We start from the raw sequence: 24,428 nt of genomic DNA, 5'->3' as shown, positions 1-24,428 counted from the left end.
AATCCAAAAGGTCAGCTGAACCCGGCCTTTGATCTAAACTAAAGGTTTCCAGGTGGAGTTCGGCCTAGGCTCCACTGGGGGTGATTGGGAACAAGAAGACGACGAGAGTTGACTGAGATTAATCAAGTATTTGGGCTGTGTTCTGTTGCATCTGAAATGTGCAGCGACAAGAACAAGTGAAATTGACAAAATTGCACTTATTTTGCTCCTCCCAACTTTTTTAATCAGAAGGCTTAAGGGCGGCTGTTCATCTTTAAGAAAAGGAAGTTTTAGAGCCTTAAGGGCGGCTGTTCATCTTTAAGAAAAGGAAGTTTTAGAGCCTAATTTAAGTCCTATTTGAAACATGGAAAATGAAATTATTCTTGATAATGATGACCACAAAAGCTGTCAAATCAGCTTAATTCTGTGACAAAAAGCTGGTGACTGGTCTTGAAGTAAGCATGCTAAATGTAATAGTTATGTACCCTTTATAATTAAACCAAATCAGAACATGAATTTCAGGTTTCTTCTGTGAACAGCACCTATGTACTGTAGTCTTCACCTGCTGCTTGTTTAAATAAGCACAAATATCATTTACAATTAAATGCATGTTTAAGTTAAAAAAGAAAGTATCAAAGAAAACTTCTAAAAATAAAACCGTGAAGTCAACAGAGGAACTTGTTTTTACTGTTCACTATATTTTCAGTCTCTGCAAAAAAAAAAAAAAAGAGTTTGACACCATTAAGGTATATCCTGATTTTCTGCATGTTGATACCTCACACAAGCAGATTATGATAGTGAATTGGTAAGTGGACCGAATTTGCCAGCTAGCGACAAGCCGTATCATTGCATGTGTCAACAAATATTGTCTTTGGAAACAAGTTTTCTATTCAACCTGTTGTCCTTTTGCCAGTACTTACCTGTTTTATTTGCAAGTCACTATAATAGCAAACCTAGAATCTCATAAAAACACTCACTTATATTATGTTATGTAGAAATTCAATGGGCAGTATTTAGTTATATATCATTAAACAAAATATGCTTGAGAGCATGGCTGTAATAATGAGGATTAAAACCATCTGGCTTCTTGAACATACAATTACTTAACGCTGACTTCTTGTATGATTATAAACATTACAAACAAGATTTACTGCTTTAATTAATACTTTCCTGACACTGAAATCCTTGTCTTTGGGAATATGAATGCTTTGTCACAATTCACCACTTTCTCATAAATAACACACAATTAACCAACACAAAGTCCGCAGTTTTCAAAAGTTATTTTATATTGCATGAATTACCACAATCGCACAGCAATTTCAACTGTTTTTACATTCTTTTAGTTTTCTTTAGTGTCCTTTCTATAGTTATAAGGTATTAGTATTCACTGCTGCAGTTTAATCACTCAAGAATTTGGTGGTGGTAGTGGGGAGTGTGTGTGTGTGCACAGGTGTGCACTATGACTCCACAAACTTGTATAACTGGACTGCTGGCAGACAATTTTTTCCATTTAACTACTAAAACGAGGCATCCTATTATAAAGCTTCCAGTTTAATTACATTCTTTGTTTAGGCTCATCAAGACTAACAGCGGAGTGCTTCACAAGAGGTTATGCATTGGTCTTGGCAGACAGACAGCAATCCACCTGCACCTATACACATCCATAACTCGACGCAGAACAGCACATTTTCTCAATTCCATCATTTCAAGGATTTTCTAATGTAGTCAAATGCAGTACTAGGTGGCGGTGGTCGTATGTACCGGCGGTACCACATTACAAATGTTATCAAGGACAAAGTATACCTGTGGAAAAGGAGACAAAAAAGTTGATTGTACAAATTATTTTTACAAAATGATATATGAACGTTTTACTTCTTAATCCACCTTCAAAGAGACTTACACCCAGAAGATGAACTTTTTATTATACTCTCTTGAAAAACATTTTGCAACAATTGTGTTTGGATTTATATCTCTATGTATGCAAAGCTTGACATCCGTTTCCACCACAACACACAAGAGTTTGTGCCCCTTTGGCACAGACCTTTTACTGCCAGGAAGAACTGAATAAACAATGCCAAGAAAGCCAGCCAGAGAAAAATGATTCATTAAGCAATATCAGCAGTTAAATCCTTTAGTCTACCTATAGAAATGGACAATAAAACTATTGAGTAACCTTTGTAAGACTGTCTTAAGCAGTAATCTTATCACTCGAATATGATTTCGTAGCAACAGCCTAAGAAGTGACTCCTACGAGAAAAAAAACTTGCAGCTTGAGGTCACCTTCAGTAATAAGTAGATAACAAGGGACAAAAATTTGCTCAAGAGCTAAATCTGTCCTATAGGAGAAATCCTCCATGGCAATAGTTTTTGGACTGTTTGACAGTGTTTTACACCATTAAACTTACACTTGGAACCATTAGGTACTCAAGTGCATCTGTACTCGGACTTTTGTTGTTATTGTTTTTACAGCTTGTTTACAACTTTTTGCAAGTAAGATATATTAGTCCCACTACATACATCCTGACATCACACATTTCAAAAACTTTCTGCTCATCATAAATGTATGACTGACCATGTGATGATGTAGGAAAAATGCTCATTTCTCAGACTGATTCGAGTCTGTCCCCCCAATGGTCCTCCAGGTATACTAGTACCTATAACAAAGGAAAAATGTTTAACACACAATTGACACAACATAGACTCCCTGTGCTTTTAAGCATATCATGATGCTATCAGTTCTCCTATTTCTATTTGTGACTATGATTAATTTTAATTTATATTCAGAATTCAACATGATAACATATCATCATGGCTTAAATCAACTATAGCATGCTGATATGTCACTGATGTGTCAGTAAACTAACCATGATTAATGTAGCAATTAATGAAACTCCTTTATAAATCAAACACAAAAGGCATGAGCACAACCACCATCAATGTCTAAAAGGCAAAATTTGCCTGCTGTTAACATAGGAAAAATGAAAAGAATCTCTGGAGATAGATATGCTTTTTATGTGTGAAACCAAATGATCGGCAAATACCTGTTAAACACACCTTACATCATACAGGAAAATGATAATGCCAACTAGCAATCATATTATTCATTATTATTATTATTATTAAGTAAAGCACTTACGCAAATCCTGATCAATAAAGATGGGTTCTGTGCCTGCTGTTTTGGCCATCTTTTCCAAATCCCTGTACAGCCAGTAACCTGTCTCTCTGAAGTTTCCTTTAGGTGTCATTGGATACCGCTAAGATAAAAAAATGCATGTTAATACACTTCTGTTAAAATCATTTATTAAAACAGAGCTATACAATGCACACAGCTTGAAATGGAGTTCCTCACTAATTTTAAACTATATATGTATAAGAATATTTCAGCCATAGATTAGGAATCTATTTAGAAAGAAATATCAAAGCTGAAGACTAATGATGGCTTTTTAAACACTGGCCACCACTTATGTACTAAAACAAGAGAAGGGAAAGGGGAGGAATTCATGTTTACGGCAAGCCCGCAACTAAGACTATATCACAGCAAAGAAGTCAGCCCTGTAGACATATGCCACATGCAAGAACAGCCTGCCGAGATGAAATCTAATTTAGACCTTAATGGAACTGGTGACAGGTGTTAACTGTTGCACCACGAGATTGGCAAAGATGGAAGAATACTAATTGTGTTTATCTTTGTTTCTCTCATTCTCCTTCTCACACTCCAGCACACATTCACGCACATACACATATTGCACACACACGCATGCCTATACGCATTCATGAACGTACACAAACTTTTACCACTGCAAGACCTCCTCTACAAAATAATATAACTGCAGGTACCTTTTCTTCTAAGCGCACAATACCACCAATCTCTACCTCCCCTTGCACCTGAAACATAATTTATGCAACAACTCCAATTAATAATAAAAATCATAACACATATACTCGCTCCTTCCAGAAGGAAACAATGTTGTAGGGTGCCATTTTTTGTATACCAAGTCAAAATCCATATTTTAAATGGAAATAAAAGTCCAAGAGATAAATAAACAAGAAAAAAATCTCTGGTTCTTTTATACATTTTTTTTTTATATTTTTGCAAATTTTGCATAAAATACAGAAAGATCATGAGGGAACATTTCTACTACAGCCTTCTCTTTGACTGCATGTTTTCAGGATTCTCATGGCAAAAAATGTCATACACCTGGTGTGTCGGATGTTATGTCACATTCACAATAAACACAAAATTCTTTTCTTTTGTTTTTTTGCAAGGTTCAAAGTCAGTTTTGTATGATTTCAGAAAAATTTGCCTATAGTTTTTAAAAACAATAATTGCATAAATTTTGATACATTCAAACAACAGTCTCTTGGCAACTCTGTTGGGCTGCTTGGTTGCAAAGCAGACATGCAACTACATATTAGAAATAGCCATGCCAAGAAAGAAAACTAGGATCTAGAGTTAAACAAAACAGAAATTAAAAAAAAAATGCTGCTGCCCAAAACTCATACTTTCAAAAATTATATTTTTCAGATTTTTTTTTCTCATTTAAATTATAAATTATGGAAAAATTGCACAAGTGAGCATCTTTGTTATCATCATCATTATCATCATTCATCATCATCATAAAGATGTTTGTATAGCATGAAATCCCAGCATGTGGCCAGGCTCCCTGCACCTCCAATACCAGGCTATGAACATGACATACATTAACATATTATCCTTCAATAAACATGCTGTTATGACTGATCTTTATTGTACATTCTTTTTAAATAAGTTAATAATGTCACATTGTTCTTTCCGGTGGAGAAATGTATAAAAAGTAATTGCCTAACATGATAAGTTTTACATTTTTATGTCCCTTATAACAGATTATAAAAGCAAGTGATAAAATCAGATACTAGAAAATAAATCTTAGGTAGACAAAATTAACTGGATGGACATGTTTCTAATATTTATGTTTATTAGGTATAATGCAAGTGAACAATGTAGGTAAATACTAGGCACCTACATGCTGTACACACCTGACCTTCTCGTCTTGTCCTTGGATCAGCATGATCACCACGTACCCATCCTCTGTTAACTAAAATTGTTTGTCTGTTTCAGGAAAAGTGGAAAATACAAATGTTACAAATACTAAAAGTGTGTGGGTTTTTAGAAATTATGCCAGACAAGTTAATTTTCAGTACAATAATTAACATGAATTTACAGAAGAAATTAATGAAAGTAAATTTTATATACATGTCTGCATGAATACATGTACCATTGTGTTTAAAAACATGTGCACATACAAGTATGTACACATGCATGCACATGCTCTCACACACACACAAAGAGTTAACCATGCAAACATTTTTAAATCATTTTGACTATAAAGAATTAAACCTGTGCTGTGCAGTATTAAAACATAAATGATTACCTGTTGTTATGGACTCTGACTAAAACCAAACAATTGCTCCCTGTTAGAAAAATATCCCTCACCCCTCAGTTACAATTAATTCTGTGTTATTGAAAACAAAATTTTGATGCACAGCAGTCCTAATTTTTTCATCCCATCAAAGCTATGGAAATATACATAAGGAATAAATGACCTTGGTTAGATAAATGTAATTTTTCAGTTTCTTGAAGTTTATCACAGCTTTAATGACTGTCTACGTACGTTAGGTAAATTAAGACAAATTAAGGAGCTAAGAATTTTACTCTCTATCAGCCAGCTTGAATGGCGTGATAATGTGGAAACCTCCACCAGTTCCTGTTGTCAGCAAACCCCCTCCTTCCTTCAGCAAGTTACTTCGAGGCCCAATCTTCATCTCCCTTGAATGGTCAAACTCTCCACGCACTATGACTGGACGGTACTCCATTTCTGAGATTTCTTCAAGGCTTATTAAAATAATAACATTAACAATCATAAACAAACACGATAAATAAAAAAATTCATTATGAGATGCTCTGAATGTTTGCATTGTGAAAAGATAATTAACAAGATTGGGAGAAAAGCAGCTAAACATTGCACAGATTAAGCTGAAATTACATAAGCAGAAAAAAAATTCTAGCCAAAAAATTAAAAAAAGTGTGCATACGGGGGTTAGTCATAGCTATAATAACATTTTCAAAAACCATTTACATTACAATGAAAGTTATAGAATAAATCTTTGATATTTAAAAATCAATGCACAACAGGTGAAACTTTCATATGGCTATAGAATAAAGATAGACAACTCTTTTAAAATGCTCTACAATTGTTGTCTTTATTTTCTTTGTTGCTACCAAAACATAAGGCGTCAAACAATGAATATACCTTAGTGGAAGTTCTACAGGAGGAGACTGTGTCTTCTCTTCTAGTGACTTTATCAACTCAATCTTCCATTTTCGTCGCTTGACTTGCCATGTACCCAGGCAAAATGTAGTAATTGGAACAACCTTTGTACACACAATAGTTGGGTGTAGGAACTAGTTTACAATAATGATGTTCAATTATACTTAAGAAAATGGCAAAACAATCAATTACTTTAAGCCTACAAGTTCAAGCCCTTTTATTACTGTCAATTATCATCACATAGTGTCTGAAAGATGACCACTAAAAGAATTCAATATAAGCTTGAATGAAATACAATTTATTATATTGCACTTTTTGAACTATCTCTAGATAACAAGAATGACTATCCTCTCTGGCATATAACAAGCAATAGTAAATTAACTCTACACAGTACAGGTATGCCAGACTGAAAATATACCAGCAATAAATGACTAAATAATAACTGAAATAACACCACACAGTAAAAAAAAACAGGGAAATAAAAAATTAAATAATGAGGTAAAATATAACCTGATGTATTTTTAAAAAAATCAAAAATAAAGGGCAAACTATGAAAATGAAATCAATTCAGTGAAATTAACCAACCAATCAATTTTCTTTCTCTAGCAACCTTCCTATTTTGCTTGTTTTCCTCTCTCTGTTTTCTTAAAGACCAGCTGATGCTGTACTTACCAGAAGAACAAAGCCGCTTTCACCAAAAAACCTTTTCTTCTTCAAAGCCTTTTCTAGTCTTGGTGTCTGTGTCTTTATTTCTCTTATATACCTCTGAAAGAATGACTGGGAAATCTGGTGAGAAATAAGCAATAAGTATGTTTTGCTTTTCCTAAATTAAAGTGAGAAAAGCAGGTGGTTGTGTTCTTCAGCTGCAACTGTAAACATCAGAATATTCCCTATGCAAATTTTAATTTTGGTGCGTTTCTTTTTTGTTTTTTTTACCTTTTTTTCTTCTATTGCAGGTACATTCTGGATGTTATATTTATATATATATTTATGCACAAAATATTCTAATACTTCTTTGTTCTGCGACTTGAATAACTGTAAAGTTTGATGAAACATAACCTGCCACTTGCTAATGTCAATAGCTCAACTTAGCTAGGTTTGCTTAGCCTATAATTTGGGAATAAAGGTTTTCATTCCAATATGTGCATGCTGCATACACAACAATTTTGAATGTTCCCTTACTGTTATCAGGCATCTGTGACATCATAATGCATCTACGATTTATAATGAAGTATCTCACCATATGATAATGTATCATATTACTTGCCTATTACGCACAAGTGTTATCGTGATTTTAAATTTGACCATACATTACCATTGTTATATCTAATAGTAAACAAAATGTCCTTTAGCAAACAACTGAATGCAAAAGAAGGTACTCGAAAGTTTCGAGTAAGTACAAGTACACAATTCTGAGTCTGTCTCAGAAAATATACAGTAACCGTAGAATTAAAATTGTAAGCAACTGTATTTCTCCGATAAATATAGCTTAATTAAAAACCTTAAAAGTCGTCGGAGGTTCAATTTATTTTCAGTTTTACTTTCAGCGGTACAACAAGCAAAAGTCCGCTTTCTAACCACACAGAATAACAGAATAATAAAAGGAGAACATACGAGCATCTGAAAGCATTTTGAAGCCTTTGTGAATGACTGCATTGATAGGTCTTTACTCGTCAGGGTCGTGATTCTCTCGCAGCAGCCAATTGCTTGAGGATGGCTTCCCTTAGCAGAAGCCTGAGAATAGCCTCCCCTGCCGAGGACTTTCGCTTTCGGGAAAACTTGATATCAACTTCAGTAGCGTAGACATACACAATAAGCTAGCAAATACTTTGTAAAAATGTACTCTACGAAATGTCAAATAATTGTCACACTGGAGAAAGTGTTAATCATCTAAATTCTGCAGTTGTGCTAATAGGTCTTTGCTGCATCATAGTTTTTTTTTGTTTTGCTTTGGTTCTCGCAGTAGAGCAAGACCTCAAAACAGACCATCTCCGAGATCGCTGGATAGACTCATGTAACAGATGTCGTGTTATTTATGCAGTCATCACGCACTAGCACATGTTCGAATGACGTATGCTTCTGCGGTTGAATTACGATAGCATACCCACCCTCTCGTCCTACGCAGTGAACCGATCAATAGAAGTACAGCGCTCGTCTGCGCGATGTGCAGATATACTTAATCCGTTAAATTAAAACTATATATAACAAAATTTGCATCACTCTCTTTTTACTTAATTATAATAATAGATTTATAGTGTGAGATCGAGAGAGAGAAGTACTAAACATATACAAACAAGCTTTATTAAACAAAGTTAAGCAGTCTTGTTAGCTTAGTTCTAATCTCTATGAGGCCGTTGGAGAAATGAAAAATGAATCAGTTGATAGGGCCTTCTCCATCAGGGTCTGACCCCTCACTATAGACGCAATAAAAGCTATATAGATGGGTCATGATTGCTTTGACTCTTGTATTCAGTAACTATATATGAGCTTTGCCATCTCGGTTGCAGACACCGTTGACCTGTGACCATGTCACAATTTCTCGTCATAACCATATTGTCACAAAAACAGTCAGACATGTGCTTATTGCCACAAACGCGCCAGTGGAGCAGCTGCGTGGCTGTCGCGCGTGTGTCAAACAGGTGTTATTTACCTCAAACATCGCGGGTATCGACCGGCACGCCGAGAAGGCCGCCTGACTCACTATAGAGATCTCGATATTAGAAAATGCGGCAACAAGACGACTATTGTGTCTCGTGTAAGTGCGCCACTGACTACGGACATAACTATGGATCAAATGTCCAGTTTATTTACCAAACAAAATACCACGATCTTCTTACAAGTGTACGGCTTCATCTAAATGTAAGTGTCAGTGACAGAGATAAGTAAGAGAACACCTCTTTGGACAGGAAATATTTTTGTGGCATGATGTGTTTATGAAACTATTATCACTCCTCAATACTGCAGCGAAATAGTGACCATTCCGCCTATACTTTTTCTGCGATTTTGTGAACGTCGGCTTGAGAGACGCGACAATGTCTCTTAGGCAGCAATGGCACGCCGTATATATGACGGTCGCTCTCATCATTTTCCGGGACGGAGCTTGTGTCTATGATGATTGTTACAAGGCAACTGGTGAGCCGGTAGCATGTCAACCGGTGATGCAAGAACTCATCGCCACCGTCAACTTTTCCCTCAGCGTCCTACCGGAAGATGTCACTTGTGGAAATCCAGAGTCTCACTACAAACGACTGGGCGAAAAGGTATGGCCTGATCCCAACATTTGCTAGTCAGTGTTGAAAGTAAAACAATACTCTTACACATATATAAAGACACACAGAATAGACCCACATACAAAAGAGACACACTCAAAAGCATAAACACACACACAGGGGAGTCAGCAGGGGAAAAAGAAATGAGAGAAAAATAATCAACACTTAAAAAATATTTATACACTTTGAAGCAGCTTACAATAATGAGCAAGACGTTATACCTGCAGTTGTTTTGGATCAAAAATTTTATTTTTCTCAAAAGTCACTGAAGTCAAGTTTCTACCCTTTCCATGACCTCACCCTCCACCTTCCTCGAAACATCTACGAAGAGTATTAATGCAGATTGAGATAACACACTCGCCTTGCACAGAGCTGCTGCCCTTCCTAAAGTCGCGTCAATAGTTTTCAATTCCCAGTGCAGCTGTCGTTCTTTATTGTCGACCAGCTGCGGTGGTTCTGTGGACGGGGGAGGAAATGGAGGCGAGAAGGAAAGACACAAACACAAACTACGTCAAGTGGTTGAGTGTAGTGCATGTGCATTATTACTTTCTTCCTTCAGTCATAGTTTCGTTTTTCTTTTTTCAATTAGTTTATTCTGCCGACGCATTTCTGTTTTTTTTTTTTTTATACGAATTGAGCTGAATGTGTCAGATATCTACGTTAAAGGGCTAACAACTTCCTTCTGAATGCCTTCTTAATTCTTTTTTTTTTAAAACCGAGGTGATAATTGTATAATAGTTAAAGAGTCAACAGCTCCTGTTTTCACTTACAATCCATGGCAATATGTTTTCTGTTCTGTTTCTAATTGTGTATAAACATCCTTACTGACTCTAAAGCATAAATTTGTTGTAAACACTTTAATAAAAAAATAAGTTATGTTTTATATATTTTATACATACTGTAATGCGATTGTGTTCTGTATAAATCAAAGAGTTTAAAATATATTTCTCATAGTTTGTGTCTTTTATTTGTTCATTTATTTAATATGCTGGCCCGTTACAGCTTAACGTTTATTCTTTTCCTGTGACAGTTACCACACAAAATCTTAGCAGAAGCACAAATGGTGCCATTCTTAAACTATTTTTAAAACACGTTGTAATATTTATCTTTGTTAAGACTGACTACAGAAACTGCTGAAAATTATACCAGCGAAGAAAAGAATTGTACATGCACGTGAAAAATGATATACAGCTTTAATCTAATCCTGACTGTTCAGATTAATTTATTGTTCACCGAACAGAACATTTCGCTCACGTGCAACAACTCCACGGAGTCCGGTCACATTCCAAGCGACATGGTTGACGGCGACGTTAACGGTACGTGGTGGCAGTCCGTCACCATGGCAATGACAGGCAGCACGTTAAACGCAGACGTCAGACTCTCGTTCGGCAGGCTGTACACACTGGAAGGGGGCATCACTATAACGTTTAACTCCGGCAGACCGGAAGTCATGGTGATCGAAAAGGTAAGTAATAGATTTAAAAGACAGATGTTCTGATTTTAAAATAATAATAAAGAGAGTTGTAGATAATGATGATTATAATGATAATTATGATAATAATGATGATGATAATAATAAATGATCTGTATATAGCATAACCTTGTTGGGTTGTAATCAGAAGGGGACGTAACCGAAAAGATTTCATTAAAGATCTCGTTATACAACTATATAGTCTCTTCACCACTTTCACCCTTGAAAGCCTATTGTCACCGTTAAATGCAGATTTAAAAAATTGTAAAGCAGGCTTAGTCTAGGTCTGACGCACGTGTATATGTGTATGTGAGTGTTTGTCCTTTCAGTCTGTAGATGACGGGGTCACGTGGTCTCCGCTTCAGTATTACGCCCGAGACTGCCGGAAGTTTCAGAACGAGGAATTTAGCGTGGCAGTCAAACCCGACACCCCAACAGCGGTTATCTGTGACAATAGTCATGTAGAACCAACAACAAATCCGAAACCAGGTGGACAAGTTATCTTTCCTTCACTGGAAGACCGGTTATCGGTCCTGCCAAATTATCCTGCAAATGTAAGACATTGCTTGTCAAACATGTTTACAAACTTTTATATTGTTGTGATCGTAGCAAAAAGGATTGGTGGTAGACTGGTAGTATCAAAGGGAAGAGTTTTATTGGCTTTAAATCCAAGTCTGAGCTGTCTCTTCACAAAAAAATATAAAAGACACATATATAGAGATTGAGGCACGTAGAGTCGAATGACGAAAATGAGGGTTACCATGACAATGATCGATGATTAAGTCGAGGCACTGAACATTTTGTTACGAGGATAGCTACTGTAAATCCTTAAAGAGAAAAGTAAAAGAATAAAAAAAAAAAAAAGTTGCTTCGGGTCGATAGTGTTCTAAGAAAATCTTGACATTGTACCCATCTTATACGGCTTAACGATTTCTTGGTTGTTAGAAGGAATCGGCTTCAAATGCGTATCTTAAATTTAAGAGTTGGATAAGTTCCTATAAAGAATTAAAGAGTCTGAATGATGAAGAATTTACAAAAATAAACAATATTGAAGTTTTGTTTGTCTTTCTAATACGACGTTTTGTTTCGTAAATACAGCGCAGCGTGAAAGAATATTATGACAAGATTGAGACTGCGGGTCTGATAGAGTTCCTGAGGTTCACTGACCTTCGGTTTCGTCTGCTGGAGACAGCAAGCGATGGCAGCAACAGCTTCGACATGTATTACTACGCCATTTCTGACATTCGTGTCAGGGCAAGGTGAGAAGATAATAAAGACACAGTTGCATTCTAATAACTGCAAAAATCACCCACCCACCTCCCCCCAGTCTGGGTGTGCTCATACATCCACACACACACACACGCAAATTTGAATTGGTTTTTTTGTTTACGTATGTAATGGTCAAGAGATAATTACAGTAACCGTCATTGCGAGGTCTGCGCCAGCCTGAGGGAGTATATTAACAAAACAAATATTTTGTTTATCTTTTAGATGTTTCTGTAACCTGCATGGAAACATGTGCAGTTTGGACAGCTCGCACCGTCAGGTGTGTTTATGTCAGCACAACACGGCAGGTCGACACTGTGAGATGTGTTTACCGCTCTACAACGACAGACCTTGGCAAAGAGGCCGCTACACTCCCTTTGACAGCGGCAGTGCTAATGAGTGCAAAAGTAAAACATTGATTCTTTTCATACTTTTTAAAAATATGCATCTACATTAGATGACTCTGTGCAAGCGCCATATTACTATTCACAAACAGATCGGAGAATAATACAAAAGTAATTACTGCATAGTAGTACATATAATATGTAGTATGGAACGTTGTATATAAGTAGGAGGGAAGATGGCACGCATACACACGCACACAGGACAGGTACAACAAAGATTTTATCGAAGAGACAGTTTGTTCTCTTTTTGATGTATGTTAAACTCTAAAGACCACAAAATAACCTCTAGGTAAGAAGAATAAAGAGTTTTTTGTTGTGTGACTTTGTCAAAAAGAAATGTTCAACTGTAGTTAACACACGATATATATGCTTTCTATTTAAAGATTTCATGTAACTGTTTTATTCTTGAAAAATGTAATGAGTTTTATAATTGTCAGCAATGCACATTCGTTTCTTTAATATTCTTACATTCTTATTCGTTCTCTTAGGTATAAATCTGTTGCTGGAAGTTATCAGAGATGACACACCACATGCTGATGACTACAGACTGCGAGCGTACTAAACATGTGTATAAATACATGTGATGGTATAACGGTATAATGTCTATGGTTTCAGGATGTGAATGTAACGAGCACGCTCTCAGCTGTGTCTATGATCCTGGGTACGGACGAGGCATCTGCGAAGGATGCATGCACAACACCAAGGGCAAGCACTGCGAACAGTGTGCCGAAGGCTACTATCGCAACGCTTCTCTGCCCCTGAACCACGTCAACCACTGCGTAGGTGAGTTCGTGAGCGCCTGAGCGGAGAGATACACACATAGTCACATCACGGATGCATATCTTGTTTGTGTATAAATATACATAAAGGTCAGTGGTCACACATAAATACCCCGAGACAAACACGCGGTTAATCAAAGAACGGTTATAGACATTATATCGGAACTGGGAAAGTAACTCATGAGTGAAACCTTGGGCAAGAAGTTGATTTCCTTTATCTGATCGTGCCGTTATTTTTTTACGATATTATATCCATTATTGTTGTATTTTCGTCAGTTTACTGAATATTTCTAAGTTTGCTTATGTTTATACTTTTTAGTTTTCCATAAGATCTTTAAGCTTAAAAAACTGATTTGCTATATGAAAAGTTGCCATTATTGGATGTTTCTGTAATTCACATTTTGTTTTTCAACTTTTCAAGAGTTTGTGCATGGCATTTTACAATGACTTAAACAATTTTTTTATAGTTTGTACAACTGAAATCTGCACCACGGCACCCTCCTCGATCACCGAGAGCCCAGAAGCCTTTGCTACCAACGACACAACTAAGGAGGTCAAGACATTTTTGGACCGCCGAGCTCGTTCTGTGCAAAATGTCACTACCGCTACTGCAGCAGACAGAATGTTATTCGCCGAAGGCATCATTGCTTCAGTCGACAGCCAAACGTTATCGCCGTCAGATTTCTTGGTGATCGCATCCACCATGCAGCCCAATAAGACGATGGTGTACGACAAAATGCCTATCTACGTGACTGTAGGCGTGATCGGCTTCGTCATAGTTGTGCTGTTTGTGCTGTTCATGGCCGTGTGCTGGCGACGCGCTATGCGTCGCAGGAGCCGAGGTCGGAGGAAGGCGTACAATTTATCCGACGAAACATCAACTACTCCGTGCAGCTGGCTGAAAAAGTTGCTGTGCTGCTCGGACACAAATGACGTTACGCTGACACGATGGGCCGAGCACCACACCACCCAGATGGCAGGGGAAGACATTTACGGTTCCGATTCCTGTCATCCTGTGTTTTATATAGATTCAGGGGAGAGCACTGATGTGGACACTCTGCAGCGAGGTTGTGAACCCCGTCATCTTTCGGAGAACAGGGACAATAAAAGAGAATCAGACCTTGTCAAAGGACGATTGGATCCCAACTCGGAGCTGCAAAGAAAGGCTAAGATGCCCAGCTTTTCAGCGCTAGACCGCGCAAGACGACAAAGGCTGAGGAAGACCGAAGCGTTTGACTATGACGACGACGATGGAGTTACCAACCCTGCCTTTGACGCCACGAGGGCTAACTTACCAACTGTTGCTATCATCACACCATTGTCTAAAACAGAGATTTCCCAGGATGAGACCGACCTTAATACTTCAGACAGTCCTGATTTAAAACATGGTCCAAAACAGATAGGTCTTCACAAAAGTAATAAGACGACAGATTTAACACAAGAAAGTTTTGAAGCTGGTTCCAAAAATGGCCACCTTCGGCCGTCGTACAGCGTTCCTGTAAGACCCAAAACATTGATCATTCCAGATTCGCTTAACATTGTACACGCAACCTACCAGCCGTCCCTCCCCTTAGGTCAAGAGCTGTCTGCTCCAATGAATTTGGTGCCAAGGTCTTCGACATCTCCCAAAGACACCACTCCGAGACCTGCCGAGACCGCTAGCGGCAAGCGCGCACCAAAGAAACCCAGACGGCGGAAACCGCCGTCCAACGTCAGCAACCCGTACTCTGGAAGTGACGTCACTGACGTGTCTCGCAGTTCTAGCGCAGCGTCGCTAAGAGCACAAGACCCAGGGGCTAGCGACAGTGAGTATAGTGATCTCTCCTTACGCGCAGGTGTCATGCTGGCATACGGCGCACCTGCTGCTGACAACGGTTTCCTCGCCGTACCGAACACTACTCTTCCCTTACAGGAGTTAGACTTTGCTGGACTGGACTCGTTCGACGAAATACGAGGATCTCTGGTCTGACTCGAACCCTGATCGGCAAACGGTCAGGATCAAGGGGCAAATACAGTATCCATGTTGAACTCACTACGACCTTTGTACGACCTCCTACCATGTTCAGCATTAGCAGCCTCATCATACCGAGACGCCCTTTCTGTGTCGATAACATTTACTTTGAACTTTATTACAAAATATTGTAGCCAAATTCATTGATAGCGAAGGGGTAAGTTTGATAACAAGAAAGTCTTATGTAACTGATACAAAAACAAAGGTTAACACTAAGACGAAAAGTATTACCACTAATAATAATCATCATCATCTTATCCGAGTGACATGAATGTGTTTTCGTTTAATGTGGATTAAGAATATTCCAAGGAACAAAGTGTATAGATTTTATGTTTTGATGAAATTAATGCAAATATAATTCAGTTTGATGACGATGATATATGTATGATCATAAAGTATTTGTTAATTGAATGAGATCGAAATAATACTATGAATGTTTTCTCATTTATTGCGATTGTCTGGTCTTTTTCACGATGTTTTCCACTCAGTAGTCATCATGTAATTGGCGTTAACATCATCTGATGTTTCCTAGTTCCCAAGAGCACCATTCATGGCTACTGGGTAAGAAACAGTACAGAGTCGATAAGGTGAATAACTCCGTTACTGGCGTTCAGGTCTGCGAAGATGATGCTGGAGGCATTGTTTATGTTCACCATAGACCCTGCAGACATAACGGGAAATAGGCGGATTCAATGTATGATGGTTGATTTAGTTTTAGCAACTGTTAATGACACTTTTTATCAAAATATATTTAGTCAGCAATCTTGAAATGGATGTAAGTAAAAATAACCTCAATTACCTTCATTGACAAGACTCAAAGCTCCGTTCAGCACAGGAATCGTCATTTGTGGCTGCAGTCCGGCACTGTAAGTGGTTCCCTTGGCAATGTGGTGGCTAAGAACCTCTGTGGAGAAGATTTTAAAATAATCAAGGCTGTCTAAAATAAGATATTCTGCCTGTCTGAATATTATGTCAATGCAATGCGTCGCAAAACATATTGTGTGTATGTGTGTTTAGTTGCTGCTCTATAAAAGATATGTCATTGGTATACTTCATGGTCTTCCCCTTTCATCTCTGGAATTTTGCTGTATCCACGGTGCGTCTTCTGTACTACATTGCCTGTAAACTTGACGCAGAGGAAACACAGAATATCACTCATCGAAATTTTATCATTCACGCACGACAACTATGTCCGTCACCTGCATAACTACATGGTTTCCAGAAATTATTAACTTTATATTATTACACCCCCAGTCAACTTTAGCATCTTTAAAGTCCTCATCGTTTTAACGGAAGCGGTTAAGGAAGGTTGCTATTGTCAAAACCAATTTTACTCAAAATTCTCCAAGCGACAGTTAGTGATTGCCAAATGAACGATAATACTATGCCTCTGGAATATTATCAACAGTTCTAAGTCTATAGTATTTTAATAGAAAGTCTGATAGCTCTCATATGCCTTTATCATCGTACCTCGAAGACGTGTGGTGTTCTTAAAAAGCTGGCTCAGCTCGCCAGCAGGTAAAGAATGGAACGCATGGTTGGTTGGCGCAAACAAGGTGAACGGCCCCACGGCTGTATTAGAGATTAATAAATATGTTAATAAGACTTAGATTTCCAGTCTACACATTTCTTATACAGCTACAATGCATGCTGTCTTATACATGTACAAAAACCTTGACTTTTTGTTGACAACATTGAATGAGCTTTTCTGTAACTAGTCTTCAGCTCAATGATGTTACGCACGTTCACAGTAATGAACATTTTCTATGTGTATTGTTTAATGCCCTCTCTCTAATATCAGCAAAGGTGCATACTTGATTTGATTTGTGCTTACAGTAGTGACTTTACTATAGCAGTATATACAACATAAATACTTGTTACTCATGAGTTACCAGAGAGCTGGTCTGTCATTCCAGCAGCTTTGACGACACTGAGCAGGATGCTCAAGTCCGGAACTTCTGAGAGTACCTTGGGTATAGCGCCACCTGGTGGTAACATCACGGCTGACAGCTCATGCAAAATTCCATTTGTAGCCGCCTTATCTGCCACTTGTATTGGCCTTCCAGATGCTGTGATGACCTGGAAAGTTATTCAGTAGAAATCAGTTCATTTCTATCCGTTTGCTCGACTGGCAAATAGTCAAACTCTCCCAGCAAAGATCCGTAGCTGAATCTTGCTGAGACTCCATCATAGCGTGTAATCCATTGAAACTCTTAATTAAATCCCATTTATGACCCCTTGGAAAGAAAAGATTGCAGCTTTGCCTGTGGGATATGGTCTTGCCAAAATGGAATGAGGCAGAAAGAGGCGCACGCAACGGAACAAGTAGTTGATGTGTGTGTGTATATATATATAGTCAAGAGACTTAACTTCGTTAAATCCTTAGAATTCAATTAAAACTAAGCAGTCACCCAGAAATTTACTATTATTGTTTGAATATTAATTGACATCTGTTTCTGCTTTGCCTTATTTGTCAGGATCTTTGTAATCGAATGTAGAGTTTAATGTTTCCCTGACTAGAAATCATTTCTTGTTTTTGGATCATATGGTGTTATATGCGCTGCGAACAAACTTGCATAATAAATGTGATATACTACGCTATACACGATGATAATAATAATTATCATCATCCCCATCATCATCGCTACTCATTACCGCTGCTCATTACCCCTCAGTTTGCATTGACACGCTGATAGCATCAAGTGCGCATGTGCAGCTTACGTTGGTGGACGGGTAGACGTTGATGCGGACGTTGAGGCCGAGCTTTGTTTTGAGCAGCTGCTCGTTGACGAAGTCTGACGACTGGAAGCGACCGTCCACAATGTGGTACGCCATGATGGCGTGCGCTGTGGCCGGACTGTGGACCAACATGCTGCGGACGGCCACCGACGCTGTGTCGAAGGCGGCATTGGTTGGTCCGAACACAGTTACCAAAGCTAATACAGAGAAAACCCCATAACAGGTTGCCACTTCATCAAATCAGTTTCCAAGGTAAATTCCTTGGTAAAGGTGCAGCTAAAGTGTGTTGTGGTTTGAGGAGTTAGCTGAAATGTTTGTTGGTTTTTATCGCTAAATCATCTGTGGTGGTTGACTCAAAATATCCTGCCAATAGCGCTATTGACAAATCCACAAAATATCCGGACACTATTATTGAAAAATCCAAAAGGAAGATTTTAGTAAAAATTTGTCGAACAGCGCAGAACACAACCAGATTAGTTTGTAGAGAAAAGATATTGGAGCAGTTTTATCATACGAAATTCTCCTCTTATCCGGCTTAATCCACCCACCACGACAAAATTAATATAAAAGAGGACATTTGAAATGTTACTGTTTTGTTGATTGATGAACTGGGTAGAAAAACTTACCGCTATCACTGACAGACGTTGCCAGACCAGTTCTATTCAAGTATGTCACCAACTCTGTCTCTCCAAGAGAAGTAGCCAGCTGCAGAATGTTTTCTGACAGATAAAAGCACTATTTGTACTCTTTATTATGTTTTAGTGAAAGTCGACCATTTTTGTTACAACATTAAACAACATATGCGGCTACTCGTGTATCCACTCTGTCATGCACACATAGGGAGTGAAGGAAGAAAAGAGAAAAACGAAAATAATCCAAGTAAAACCTATGTCAAGAGAGCTTTTCACTGACTGTGGAAAACAAAATGGATGCATCCCTTTTGTTCCCCAAATCGAAACTATCAAAACGAGTCGACATACAATCTGCAAAGATCAAAGCAATGAAGTGAACCTGTGGGTATCTGCTGTGTTAGTTGTCGGAGTCTTCTGACCGTGAAGGCCTCGTGGTCGAATTGTAGGCTGGAGGAGGCTGACGTACTAAGGGTCCAAGAAACTACGTGAATGCACGTGAGGATCACAGCAGTCGACGCCATTTCCCCAATGATTATCTTGTCTTTTGACTACGGGCTGTACTTATATATTAGAGACGCCAGGTGTATATAGACACATAAATAACCCTGTACTTCGCAAGGTATGGGAACATTGCCATCAGCGACCGCTGATGTCGTCAGGGAAATGCCCACCTGTATCGCAGTCTACAAAGCCACCAATATGACAAACTGTTGGTGCAGATGTTCTTAAAGTCACCAAAGTGCCTTGCTGAGAAAGGCTTTTAGTTTTGTAAATCTTCTCTTGGCCTTGCTTTTGTTTAACAAGTCCTATTTGTTCTTTAGCTTTGTAGAACCAGTTGGTTGAATCTTTTCATAAAATTTACCAATATGTGCCTCATTTCGCTAAATTTATCAAGTTTTCTTCCTTGAATATCAAACGTATGATAGCGTTTTATCGTATTTTAAAATAGTTATTTTAATTTGTTTCGCGTATTTAGCGATAATATCTTGAGGTTGTTCTAGAATAATCCTTATCAAACTATCGAGCCAACGACTTGATGTACGTGGTTTAATATACACAGGGTTGGCGTAATTTATGGTTAACATGATGAGTGTAAAATTATAACATGATTTTTTTCAGTTTTATAGTGAACTGCGTTTGCTTTTTTATTTCCGTTCTTCCGTCATTCCGTTGTTTGACACCTTTCTGAAGTCAGTGTTAAGAGCTGTATGCTGTTGTTGTACACAAGCGCGCAGCTACCCGGTGAGAAACAACACAGAGTCGATGAGGTGGACGACCCCGTTGGTGGCACTCAGATCTGAGAAGGTAACTCTGGCAGTGTTGTTCACAGTCACCATGGAGCCTGTGGATAGAGAATGAACACACTGACAAGATAAACACGCTAGTATCCAGCTCTGCCGTTTCAATCACGTGTGTAATGGTTCGCATTTATTTATTTATGTTATCACCTTTCGTAAGAAAGCTTAATATTGAAGTACGAAACAAAGCTGATGGACAAAGATGAGGAAAACAAAAATAAATACTTTAATGGCGTGTTTTTCCACTTTATAGAAAGAAAACAAATATAGAATTAAATAAAAAAGCACGCGCGCGCACACACATACACACACAGACCAAAAAACATAAGCAAATATATAGAGACACAATTTACAGTTTAAAAAGAAGAGACTGCAGTCAAGACTGGTGGACAATGTTACCTTCCTTGACGACAGCAAGAGAACCACTTAGCACAGGAATCGTCATCTGCGGCCCTATTCCGGCACTGTATGTGGTTCCCCTGGCAACGTGGTAGCCAAGGACCTCTGCGGACGAAAGATTTGAAATTAAGTGCGGTTGGTCCAAGCTGCTTTGCCAAACTTTCCACTGTTTTGGGAGCTCTACTTAAATACCAAACTAGCGCATGGTTTTTGTCCTGAGCAATAATGTACAGTAACCTCTAGCTTACGTGCCTATCAGATTACCAGTTAAAAAAAAAACAAAGCAAAAGGAACTTGTGAGACAGTGCTCTTGTCATCATACCTTGAAGACGTGTAGTGTTCCTCAAAAGTTGGCTCCACTCGCCTGCAGGTAGTGCCTGGAACGCTTGATTGGTTGGCGCGAACAGCGTGTACGGTTCAAAGGCTGTGTTAACATTGGAGAAAATGTTATAGTTACTATTTCAGGTCCATTTTCAGAAGTTACTCTAGGATGCCCTTTTATATTTTTATTAAGCAGAAAATTCGAAAGCTTGTTTATGATCAATATTAGTAGTACAATATGGCGCTAATTATATTAACTCATATAGTTAAATGTGGAATTTAGAGAATTAATAACTGTTCAGTGTTTCTAATTAGGAAATTGTTACGTATGCAAATGCACATTTCGTTTATTGTATAAAAATATTTTAAATAGTAATTTTATGTAATTTTCTTTGTTGTGAAACGTATTGTTGAGTTTTTGTTGATGTGGAAATTACTATGTTGATGTGATCTGTATTCATCTTGTATACATATGCACTCAGCTGCATATTGCTAGCTCATGATCAACTGTTTCTAATTTCCATGTGGATTACTAAATGATTACAGTACTTCGTAGCAGTTTATTGACTCTAAAACAGACTGTTTGACTGCCGCAATAGCTACAACAGTCAGTTTGACTACAATAATTATAATAATTATTAATTATTTAAATTATTATTAAACCGACAAGGTGTCTGGTATTCATGCTTGTTCGCTAATCATGAATTACCTGAAAGCATATCTGACATTCCTGCAGCTTTGATAGCACTAAGCAGGATACTCAAGTCTGGAACTTCCGCCAGTACCTGGGATATAGTGCCACCTGGTGGTAGCATCAGGGCTGATAACTCATGCAGGACGCCATTTGTAGCCACGTTGTCCACCACCTGTATTGGTCTTCCAGACGCGGTTGTTGCCTGACCAGTTAAATCATTGAAATACTTGAAACTGTCATTCTTTCTATCTTTCTCCTACGATTTTTTTTTTTACTTAATGGACTTGACTCGCGCTACCTTGTAGTTGTAATTCATTTACAATATCTAGCCAGTAAAAGCATGAGTAGGTTTGTGGACAGTGAATGACCTTCCACCTCATTACTGCGGCCAAAAACAAGCAAAGAATACGAAATGACCTGAAAAAAAAGAGCAATAAAATTAATCTTATCTTAGCATTTAAGACCTGGGAAATTTGCAGCATGGATACAAGTTTTTAAAATGAATTGCGCTCACTGGAGCAGCTTCTTGCTGCGTATCTTTCATGCCACAAGGCATTCTATAGACAACAATGTTGCGTATTATGTTGCGTGCGTCCATGCACGTGTGTGTGTGTGTGTGAGCCTGCCCATAACACCGCAATATGGTGTTAAGTTTATTGTATCGTCCTCATCGTCCTCATCATTAATAATATTATCATGATCTAGAAAGGCTATCATAGTGTTCACGGCATCGTTTCAGTCTGAGTTTGTGTCGCCCTACATAGACTATAGGTCAGTTCGCTCTGTCCCTCAGGCTTTCTTAATGTATCAGACTCAATGGGTTCAGACGTCGCTCATTCTCTTTCTCCAGTATTTGGAATGAAGACATCTGTCTCTCCGGACACTACATGGGGTCCTGTCTGGACTTAAAACTTATCTCTTTTGGAAATACCTACTGTAATCACTCTACACTGAGTCTTCCACCTTACTCTTATCTCTGCGCTTTTCTTTGTCTTCTTTGCAGTCTTTACTCTGTGTGTGTGATAATCTGGTTGTGTCTCATTACCTACTGCCCTTTCCCCTTGGCCTCACGTTGGGAAATTCGCTATATAAAGTTAATAACAACAACAACAAAGCCTATGAACAGTACAGTCATTGACAAGACGAAATTAATGATGATGGTACATGTACTTAAAGCAATGCCAGAAGAAAAGACTTCTTCCCCCCCCCCCCAGAAAACCGCTAACCCTTCCCTCACACGTATCTGACAGTAAATTTAAGATGTTGGTTATATGAACCACAAAAAAGTAAAAAGGTTTCAGGTAGGCAGGAAAGAAATGACAGAAGATCAAACAGATAACGGCTTTGGTTGAAGGCATGTACTTGCAGAGAAAGAGGAACTGTCATGCGTTAACCACATTTTCATGAGTAAATCTTCACTAGTCATGGAGAAATATAGGTTTATCATTCATAAACATCAAATAATTCCTGTAAACGATGCCTTTACTTATGGCGTAAATTGACTGTCATGGTCGAGTGCGCATGCGCTGCTTACGTTAGTTAACGGGTAGACGTTGATACGGATGTCGAGGCCGAGCTTTGTTTTGAGAAGCTGCTCGTTGACGAAGTCTGACGACAAGACCTCGTCATCTGCGATGTGGTAAGAGAAGATGGCGAAGGCCGCCGCCGGGTTGTGGTCCAGCTGGGTGCGCACGGCCGGTGACACTGCGGCTAAGGCTGCGTTGCTGGGTCCGAAGAGCGTGAGGGGGGCTGACGGGGTCGTAGGTAACAAAGACACCCAGCAAATAGTTCTCACATGATGGATGAGTTTTGACAAGGATGACGTTCGTAAGTTCATGGTAAGTGACATCAAAGGTGAATGGTTATTTGATTTGATTATTGGGGGAGACAGGTTTGTATAGAGCAATTGTGTCAGACACACTAGTATCACATGACTAACTCTGCCACTGAGTAAAAGTTTATCTCCAATGGATTTTTTTTTGTTGTTGTTGCAAGTTTTATTTGATAGGACCCAACTAAAATAAAAGAAAATATGAAAGAAGACTTTAAATTTCATAACTGAGTAAATTATTTGTAAACTTACTGATTTCACTAACAGACGTCGCCAGCCCAGTTTTATTCAAGTACGTCACCAGCTCTGTCTCTCCAAGAGAGGTGGCCAGCTGCAAAATGTTTCCTAAACAATAACAACAAAATTTTAGTTCGTATGTCATAGCTTCTTTCAGTGAAATTTGATTTTTGTAAACAACACACTAAAAAAAGGTATACGGGTAAATAAACAGCAGGAACTAAAGTGATGTTAAGGAGGAAGACAGGGGGGTGGACAACAGAGAAAAGGATGTATTATGACTGGCACATGTATCAATAGAATATTTCACGATTTAGAGAAAACAAGATTTTCGATTTTATTTATTCCAAAGATTAAATAAATGCAAACATCTACCAAGAAACACAAATTAAGGTATTAAGACAAGAATGAACCTGTGGGAAGGATCTGGTGTGCAAGCTGGCGGAGTCTCTTGGCCGTGTAGGTCTCGTAGTCAAAGTGTTGACTTATTCTGGGGTCAGAAGACAAACCCAGGGTCATTGAGATCACCTGAATGCAGGTGAAAAACAAAACAACCGATCTCATGGCTACAGTGCTTGATTCTTTCATCTAATGACGAATGGAAGATATCTCCGCTTTGTCTGCCTGTAAGTAGGAGTAGACGCCAGATGGTGCTTAAATAGTTTTTCGTGGGTGGGAACATTTCCATAAGTCGTTACACTCTTCGTCAGGGGCAAGTGAAAACAATACAGGAGCGCACTTTTATCGCAGTCGGCCAGGTTGAAGAAATTTGGTGAATGTTGGTACTGTT

At 38.4% G+C, this 24,428-nt stretch overlaps 4 protein-coding genes across 6 annotated transcripts; 1 reads left to right on the top strand and 3 right to left on the bottom strand.

Annotated features, from left to right (window-relative positions):
- Positions 1 to 1,247: 1,247 nt before the first annotated feature.
- On the bottom strand, positions 1,248 to 8,119 carry LOC112575975 (surfeit locus protein 1-like). Of its 2 annotated transcripts, none has more exons than XM_025258165.1 (9): positions 7,902 to 8,119; positions 6,960 to 7,073; positions 6,270 to 6,391; positions 5,672 to 5,851; positions 4,996 to 5,068; positions 3,817 to 3,864; positions 3,116 to 3,233; positions 2,552 to 2,633; positions 1,248 to 1,782 (listed from the first exon to the last, which is right to left on the bottom strand). In XM_025258165.1, exons 1-9 carry the CDS (start codon positions 7,941 to 7,943, stop codon positions 1,680 to 1,682), a joined length of 882 nt encoding a protein of 293 aa, XP_025113950.1. In that variant the 5' UTR covers positions 7,944 to 8,119; the 3' UTR covers positions 1,248 to 1,679. The 2 variants fall into 2 exon arrangements, with proteins under 2 accessions (XP_025113950.1, XP_025113951.1); XM_025258166.1 differs by having other exon boundaries at positions 6,960 to 7,064; positions 7,902 to 8,036.
- Positions 8,120 to 8,646: 527 nt separating this feature from the next.
- On the top strand, positions 8,647 to 15,481 carry LOC112575966. Of its 2 annotated transcripts, none has more exons than XM_025258144.1 (7): positions 8,647 to 9,547; positions 10,797 to 11,021; positions 11,357 to 11,581; positions 12,126 to 12,286; positions 12,519 to 12,700; positions 13,313 to 13,480; positions 13,944 to 15,481. In XM_025258144.1, the coding sequence occupies exons 1-7, from the start codon at positions 9,320 to 9,322 to the stop codon at positions 15,443 to 15,445; spliced, it is 2,691 nt and encodes an 896-aa protein (XP_025113929.1). In that variant the 5' UTR covers positions 8,647 to 9,319; the 3' UTR covers positions 15,446 to 15,481. The 2 variants fall into 2 exon arrangements, with proteins under 2 accessions (XP_025113929.1, XP_025113930.1); XM_025258145.1 differs by lacking the exon at positions 8,647 to 9,547 and adding an exon at positions 9,953 to 10,074.
- Positions 15,482 to 15,917: 436 nt separating this feature from the next.
- LOC112575972 (transforming growth factor-beta-induced protein ig-h3-like) lies at positions 15,918 to 19,754 on the bottom strand. Its single transcript, XM_025258163.1, has 7 exons — positions 19,238 to 19,754; positions 18,853 to 18,945; positions 18,209 to 18,423; positions 17,380 to 17,566; positions 16,958 to 17,059; positions 16,287 to 16,391; positions 15,918 to 16,148 (listed from the first exon to the last, which is right to left on the bottom strand). Exons 1-7 carry the CDS (start codon positions 19,377 to 19,379, stop codon positions 16,042 to 16,044), a joined length of 951 nt encoding a protein of 316 aa, XP_025113948.1. The 5' UTR covers positions 19,380 to 19,754; the 3' UTR covers positions 15,918 to 16,041.
- Positions 19,755 to 19,891: 137 nt separating this feature from the next.
- LOC112575971 (transforming growth factor-beta-induced protein ig-h3-like) lies at positions 19,892 to 24,345 on the bottom strand. The gene is made up of 7 exons (XM_025258162.1): positions 24,052 to 24,345; positions 23,654 to 23,746; positions 23,105 to 23,319; positions 21,586 to 21,772; positions 20,878 to 20,979; positions 20,556 to 20,660; positions 19,892 to 20,200 (listed from the first exon to the last, which is right to left on the bottom strand). Exons 1-7 carry the CDS (start codon positions 24,224 to 24,226, stop codon positions 20,094 to 20,096), a joined length of 984 nt encoding a protein of 327 aa, XP_025113947.1. The 5' UTR covers positions 24,227 to 24,345; the 3' UTR covers positions 19,892 to 20,093.
- Between the last annotated feature and the right edge of the window lie 83 nt (positions 24,346 to 24,428).

The sequence above is a fragment of the Pomacea canaliculata genome, linkage group LG11 (assembly GCF_003073045.1).
Source record: "Pomacea canaliculata isolate SZHN2017 linkage group LG11, ASM307304v1, whole genome shotgun sequence".
NCBI classification, from domain to species: domain Eukaryota; kingdom Metazoa; phylum Mollusca; class Gastropoda; order Architaenioglossa; family Ampullariidae; genus Pomacea; species Pomacea canaliculata.
Note: the sequence above shows the minus strand (reverse complement) of the source record. Positions and strands in the feature narration are given on the sequence as shown.